Source organism: Vicia villosa, linkage group LG5, assembly GCF_029867415.1.
Source record: "Vicia villosa cultivar HV-30 ecotype Madison, WI linkage group LG5, Vvil1.0, whole genome shotgun sequence".
Lineage (NCBI taxonomy): Eukaryota > Viridiplantae > Streptophyta > Magnoliopsida > Fabales > Fabaceae > Vicia > Vicia villosa.
The window spans coordinates 160174598-160182385 of NC_081184.1; the positions used below are offsets into that span (position 1 = coordinate 160174598).

Consider the following 7788-nt stretch of genomic DNA (forward strand, 5'->3'; position numbering starts at 1 on the left):
ATGGAAATTAAATTGACCCCTTTAGAACAATTTATTTACCTAAATTAATTATGAAAAAATATAATTCTATAAACTATGAGATACAATTTTAGATAAGTTTTGTTTAAATTTAATTACAATCGGTATATATAATTTTAAAAATTACACTTTTAAATCATATATTTTAATTAAATTGTGATTAAAATATTTGGTAGCATGTTTTGTTTTAAAAAGAAAGACTTGTTATATTGTTTTAAAAATGTTTAATGTAAGAATTAAACGTTAAATTTTTTTTATAAATTATATTAATTTTGTAAGACCTTTGAGTTCTGTCTGCATAGAGGAGAGTGAAAATTCAAATTTTCATTGAAACGTGTAACATGGCTATTCATTTTTGCATTGAGAACGTGAAAGCAGCAAAAACATTAATTGAGTTTAGACAAAAATAACTCTATAATTAGGAGAAAATGAATTTGGATTAAAAAGGGCTTAGATATGCACAATATTATGATAATTGCTTTGAAACTAATAACTCAAATTGGCCCCACACTATTTACTAATTATGTTTGATAAAAATAAATTAAAAATGTAAGAAAAAATGATGGGATGACACATCAGCCATATTAAATACCAAATGCATGTAAATGCAGCATTAGTGCATTAAGACTTATTTGTCCTTGAAATTGGATTAGTTTAAGCTTTTATTAGTGGGGTTAAACTTGGATTTTCCAGGTACTTTCTTTTTTATATATTTATAATAGATGTTATTCAATGTTTGCAAAATTACAAGTTAACTCTCAAAAATATACGATTCAATATTTTACTGTCATGTTTTCGTGTTGCATCCAGGTAACATCATACTTCACAAACTTGATAAACTCGATCGAGTTGAAAATCAAAATCGTTTTGGATTTCTAAAAGCGGTGCTGGAAATTTTTGGAATTCTCAAAGCGGCGCATGCAATTTTTGGAATTCTCAAAGCGACATTGGATTTCTGAAAGCGGTGCTTACGTTTTGGATTTTATTCATTTAAAGAACTCTAATTTTCTAAAACGAACCTGGATCCGGGTCAAGTCTTATTTATTTCTGATTTATTATTATTTTTTGAATAAGAGAATTATGCAGCCTTTTCATTCAATTCAAGTCGGCAATCTTCGTAAAACCTTTTCACTAAACAAAATTTTTTTCATTCCATTCCAACCTTTCAATTTGGTAACACATTTGGAATTATCCATTAAACAAAAATATTTTCATTCAAATCCAACCTTCCTAAAACATAATTCGACAACATTTTTCCTCGATCTTACAGCCTTCTTTATTCCTCAATAAATTCACTAACCGTTACAATTTTTAACCAATTATTCAGCATAAATTCTATCATCCCATTTACAATTATTCCTCAATAAACACATTCACAATTCTTCTCACAAACAACCTTGCTTCTTTCATTGAACAATTTCGTTTTTTACCCTTTGTTTTCCTTTATTTTTCCTCCCCTATTCTTCTATTTTTCCATGGCATCGATACCTCTTATTACCAAAACAACATCCAAACCTCCTATAACCAACACAACTATTCCAAAGAATGCTCGCGGAAATAAATCGGATCCGGCATAGAAACACTGTTTTCCTATTCCGGACAAAAAAAAGGTGGAAGTGAAACTATTGTGGGGAAGAGTTTAGTGGAGGAGTTTATCGACTCAAATATCATTTAGTTGGTACTAGTAAGAACGTGAAGCCTTGCAAAGCTGTTTCAGATGAAGTTAAGAAGGGAATAATGACGGTTGTTGTTGATTTGCAAACTAAGCTAATTAAGAAATCAATTTTGTATGACATTGAAGAGCCTAATAGTGTCGGTGGATCATCCAGCTTTATTGCAAAAAGAAAAAGTGAAGAACGGATTTTGAACTCCACAAATATGTTTAAGAAACGTGGAGTAATGTAATTCCATTAAATGTCACTAACAGTGAAAAATGGAATCATATGTTTGAACTTGTTGCTGAACATGGTCCAGGATTTAAACCACCATCCAGTTATGAGGTTCGAGGGAAATATTTAAATCATCACTAGAACAAGATCAATGATGATTTAGATGAACATAAGGTTGTTTGAAAGAAGTTAGGATGCACCGTAATGACTTATGGATGGACCGATAAAAGGAGAAGGACCATACTTAATTTTTTGGTGAATGTTTTCTATTGATGCATCGAACATAAGCAAGACTGCAGACAAGGTATTTAAGATGATTAATGATGTTGTCGAGGAAGTTGAGGAGGATAATATTGTCCAAATTGTTACAGACAATGCAGTGAATTACAAAGCAGCCGGAGATTTGTTAATGCAAAAGCGGAAGCAGCTGTATTGGACACATTGTGTTGCATATTGTATCGACTTAATGTTAGACGATTTAGAAAACAAGATCACACTGCACAAAGAGGCGATTTTAAGAGGTAAGAGGATCACAACCTCTATTTATGCAATAACAGGTATAATTTCATTATTGCATAAATTTACTAAAGATTGTGATTGATTCGACTCGGCCTAACTCGCTTTGCCACTTCATATTTGACTTTGGGCTGTTTGTATGAAAATATGGCATCGCTAAAAAACATGTTTACATCCAACGAATGAAATTCTAGTAAACTTGCAAAGAGTAGTGATGAGATCATTGTGGAATGTTTGGTTACTGATAAGAAATTTTGGAAAGATGTTATGTATTACATAAGGGGTGTTTTCCCCCTAATTAGGGTGCTTCGCATGGTGGATTCAGATGAGAAACTAGCCATGGATTACATTTATGAAGAGATGGACCAAGCAAAAGAAAGGATTTGATCAGACTTAAAATTAAGGAGTTGGTAGAAGGTAACTATCTTATTCTTATCCTTCTTTGATATTTAAATTTACACACTTTGTTTCAAAACTAATTCATTTCACTCATTTCTTAGCTACAAACCGATATCGAAAATTATTGATGAAAGATGGGATAAACAACTACATCGGCCATTGCATGCTGCTGGAAATTTTCTTAACCCAATCTTACATTATGCTCCTGAATACACTAGTGATAATGAAGTTGTAGAAGGGATGTATGAATGTTTGAATAGAATGGTGCCAGACTTAGAAAAGCGCTCTAAGATTGATTACCAACTAGAAAACTTCAAAGAAAATGATGGAAGCTTTGGTAGTGATTTAGCCATGCTCGCACTTAAAGCAAAATACCAACACAATGGTGGGGATCTTATGCTCGTGTTGAGTTTAACTTGCAGTTCATCTGGTTGTGAAAGGAATTGGAGTGTCTTTGAAAGAGTAAGTAAGGTTTTAAGTATTCAACTTTTAAGAATCTTGATTATCTTGTTTTAATTTTTTTTTTTTAAATTTATGTAGGTCCACACAAAAATAAATCGTTTAAAGCAAAAGACAATGAATGATGTTGTTTTTGGGCAAAAAGAAGGAAACTAGGAAATCATCTTATAACTTTTATAAAGATATTTCATGTGAAGATGAATGGCAAGAGGATAGAGATGGTAATGATCGTATAGATGAAGACGTCATGCTTAATGTTGGAGAAAATGTTCCTATTGGTGGTGTTGGAGATGATTTGGATGTTCCTCCTAGTCTTTTTAATGTTGATCATTCGGTTGATGAATAATTAGAAGAGAATAAAGATGAAGAAATAGAATAGAATGAAGACGAAAATGGTGATGAAGATGACTATGCTTATATGAAATTTAATGACATTTTAAATGTTTAGAATTGTTGCTTTTAAATTGTTTCCATTTTGAACTAAGTTTTTCTATGTTTTGTTTGAATGTATATTTATTATCGTAAACTTATGAATTTATGGTTATGACTTTCAACTTATTATTTTTACATATGATCATTGTGGAGCATATGCATGTAATTCTACATATATAAAAAAAAAAATTGATAAGATGGAAAAATATTGTTCTATTAATAATAAAATCTGACGATCCATATTACGATTCTCAAGTTACGATTTTAAAATTCTTTACCGATTTTGAAAAACTCTCTTTTTTTTTTTTTAAACATTGATGATGTTATTTATACACCCAATTTTTAGCATATGACTAGTATAGTAAACTGAAAGAACCAAAAAATTGAAACAGAAAAGCAAATTCTATTTCCTGGTAAATAAATTAAATACACCATTAAAAAAAAAAGAGAGAAACAGAAAGCAGCTGAGCTCCATCTAATACATACACAGTACTACAAAGCTACAAGCTGATTCCTCAAAATACGTCCAAAATGAACCAAACCTTCTAAATACTAGTTACTAATACCAACTAAATCTTTCTTCAGAAGAACCCGGGGACATTTACTGTATATCCCTCTGGTAATATTCCCCTTTTCGTTTTTTCTTTTTAATTTTTACTATTTCTCTGGAACTTTTACCATTTGTTTTTACCCATGAAAGTAGAAATAGTAGTTACGTACTGGCATCATTGTAATGTCAAATCCTTAGCTTCCACAAACGTACCATGAAAACCATACGGCACTCTAGAAGGTAAATTAACGGTCGCTTCAACTTCCAAGCTAACGGCGTTTACTATCTCTAACTGCGATTTACATCTCTTCTCATCATGCACAAAAGCCATAATGTACCCCTCATCTTCTTCCTTTTCATATTCACACCCCCCTGATCTTGTTGCTGGTAAGAAAAACGGTTCTCCGCCAAACCTTCCATCGCCATACCTATGCGTCTTCACCTCCCCACTTACAAGGTCTACCTTAGCGAACCCTGATACTTTCGGCCACGGTTCCGCAACCGCCAAATAAGCGAACCGGGTTTTTCTCCCGAGCCGGTTCCGGTTCACCATCCCAGCCTCTAGATTCATTTCTGGAACTATCGACCTGCGTTTCGATTCTCCGGTTTTCACGTTCAGCCTTATCTCTGATAAAACGCTTTTCAAATTTTCATCGCTCTCGTTGAAGATTGAATCCGGTGGCGTCATGCACGAACCGATAACCACTATTTCATCGGTTTCTGGTTCTTCCCACGCGTTCCACAAATGGAAGCAAAACGTGTTGGGAGATTCCACCCAAATGATGCTTGAAGCGTCTTTTGCGTATTTCGGAAGGACGCCGAATCTTGATTTCTTTGCACCGTCGAATATCACCGGAGAACCACCCTTGATCATTTCTTCCAACTTAAACACCACCTGATGATCCGGGATTACTACGAAATTCTCCGTGATCGCGAAATCGTGCGTCATTGTTGGGACTTCGAGACGTATTTCCACGTCCGGTGACTTTTTTCCGTCTGGTGAGAACCGGAAGTATTTGAGATAAGGTCTAGCTACGTCGTAGCTCAATGCAAAGAGTTCGCCGGAGATAGGATCAATCTTGGGGTGTGCAATCATGGTGGAATGAAGCTGGTCCAAGAAACTGTAACGACCAACTGTTTTAACGTCGCCGGAGGGAGTGATTTGAAGTTGGTATGGAAGATCATCTTCCGACATAGCTAGGAGTTTTCCGTTGAAGTATACAAGGCCAGCGTTGGCAACGCCGGAGCCACGCTTGTGATCAACGATGCCGCAAAGACTTCTAGCGTAAAACAGCATAAGCCTCGCGATGCCTGAATGGCCATGGAGTTCTCCGATGGCCTTCGGAAACATCGCTCGGCCTAACTCTCGTTCCTGGACAAGCCTCTCCGTTTCAGTGAAGCGGCAAGCGTAGCTTGCCGCGCCATCATTAATGGTTACAGCGTGAACCATGCCATCACCGTCAAAAAGATGGTGACCGGAAACTGGTTCAAACATTGGGTTGGCACCGTTACGTACGTAAACACCATTGACGCAGGCGGGGATTGTGCCGGTAACGGGGAGAGAATGAACCACTGGCTGTTCCGGTACCGGAGCAAAGTTTCCAGCTATTTGAATTCTCGGGTCCGAAGTTTTGGGAAGTGGATATTGGAGCTCGCGTGAGAGCAACGCGCTTTCGAACATGTTTAGTGCCATTGCTGCAACTTTTTGTATTGGGTTCCATGAAGACTCTCTTGGTTTGTTTATAATTGTTTCAGTGTCATTTTCTTTGTTAGTTGATGGTTGTTTGTAGCTTTGTTTTGGAAAATCCAACACTGAGGGAGAGTGAAGGGCACAGTGAAGTAATAATATCTTTCTATTGGGCTTCTTCTTCTTCAGGTTTAGGGTGGATTTATCATTGAATGATGTAGAGGATGATGAGGAGATAGAGAAAGAGTGTGGGAATTGAGATTTATTATTAGTAGTTGTAGTAGCCCAAGTGCTAGAATTGAGAGCTAGTGAAGAAGGTGCCATGATCATAGAGATTTTGGTGGTTTTTCAAAGTGAATAAAGAAATGAAATGATCATGGAGAAAGAAAGAAAGAAAAGAGGTTGAAATGAAGAGAGGTTTTGGGAGGGAGAGAAAAGAGAAGGCACAATTGGGTTTAAATAGAGTGGAGAGGTGAAAGAAAGAGAAAGTGTCTATATTATATTTATTTCTTTATTATTATTATTATTATTTATTAATTATTTGATTTTGATTGTGTGTTTTTATTTAAGGAGGTCCACCTTATAGAAGAGCACGTGGTGGATTAGGTTGTGGGTTCTAAAATGTACATGGGTGTGGGGACAGAGGTATTCGGTTTCGGTTTAGAATTGCTAGTAGCTGATTGTGACGCAGAAACCTCTATCGGCGTTGTGATACTTATCAAATTTAATTTAGGTTGACATCAAAAACACCTTTAATTCAGTATTTTAAGTATGTCTGTCAATTTTGTAGTAATGCTTGGTGTATTTCAAAGTCATCTAATTCAATTTAGTTCTGTGTAATCTTTAGAATTCATTGGTTTAATTAGTTTAATCAAGTTTGAATTTAAATGTCATTATGATGTGAGAAATTCATTGATAGTAAGTAATATATAGTAGTACTATGTTACACTACTATTTTTATAAATGGTTTTGAGCTTGTAAGTATATGTTTTAGTTTTACTACTATGTTGATAAAGTATGTGTGGTAAATGTGCTCCCGGCTCCCCTAATGATAATTGGTGTTTTTAGAAACACGGTTCATTGTCGCCATCACACGTTTGGAGTCATCCCACCGTAATTTTCAGAAGCTATTATTAGTAGTTTTTACCGATCGTGATTTTCTATGTGTTTTGTAATAAATTCTAAACGAAGGCAATGTGAAATTATTAACAACTTTTTTTCACCCATATGACACAAGTGATATAAAATAACTTTTTTTCACCCATATGACACAAAGTGATATAAAATAACTTTTTTTCACCCATATATAAGATTCAAAGAGATGACAAGCAAATGATTATGATTTCTATAGTGTTGGTTTTTGAACTAATTTTTACACATATTTTATTTTTCAACACCCTAAACAATTTTCTTCAAGATTGTAATTTTATAGGATTTGTAATAACTATGGTTGTTTAGCCATTGTATTTTCTTATTTAGTTCCAACTTTATATTTCTCAATATTATATTGTCTGTATTGTCTTAAAAACAAAACATTCCACATGTTGCTGCTGCTTGGCCCATGTGTTCTGTTGTGCCTTCAAATGACCACTGTGGCTCACCTCACTATAATCTTCTTGCACCTGGTTTCTGTTGCTTCTGTTTTTCTGTCCTTGTAATAATGTCTTGTAATATGAGATTTCATTGGTCTTGATCTGTATAATCTTATTCTTACAGTTGCTTCAGTTGGGTTGGGTCTTTCATATTGTTTTGTTTGGATATGCAACAAATACTTCTACAATGTTAATACTATCCAATTGATCATCTTATCTTATCGCTTAAACTTTTACTCACCCAAT

The 7788-nt window shown here is 34.6% G+C and overlaps 1 protein-coding gene and 1 long non-coding RNA gene across 2 annotated transcripts; one reads left to right on the forward strand and one right to left on the reverse strand.

The window, feature by feature from the left end:
* Nucleotides 1–1203: 1203 nt before the first annotated feature.
* On the forward strand, nt 1204–3684 carry LOC131607985 (uncharacterized). The gene is made up of 3 exons (XR_009285464.1): nt 1204–2840; nt 2924–3284; nt 3363–3684. It is a non-coding gene; the product is annotated as an uncharacterized LOC131607985 (long non-coding RNA).
* A 468-nt stretch (nt 3685–4152) lies between these two features.
* Nucleotides 4153–6396, reverse strand: LOC131603549 (9-cis-epoxycarotenoid dioxygenase NCED2, chloroplastic-like). Its single transcript, XM_058875901.1, has one exon. The coding sequence runs from the start codon at nt 6278–6280 to the stop codon at nt 4439–4441; it is 1842 nt and encodes a 613-aa protein (XP_058731884.1). The 5' UTR covers nt 6281–6396; the 3' UTR covers nt 4153–4438.
* Nucleotides 6397–7788: the final 1392 nt, after the last annotated feature.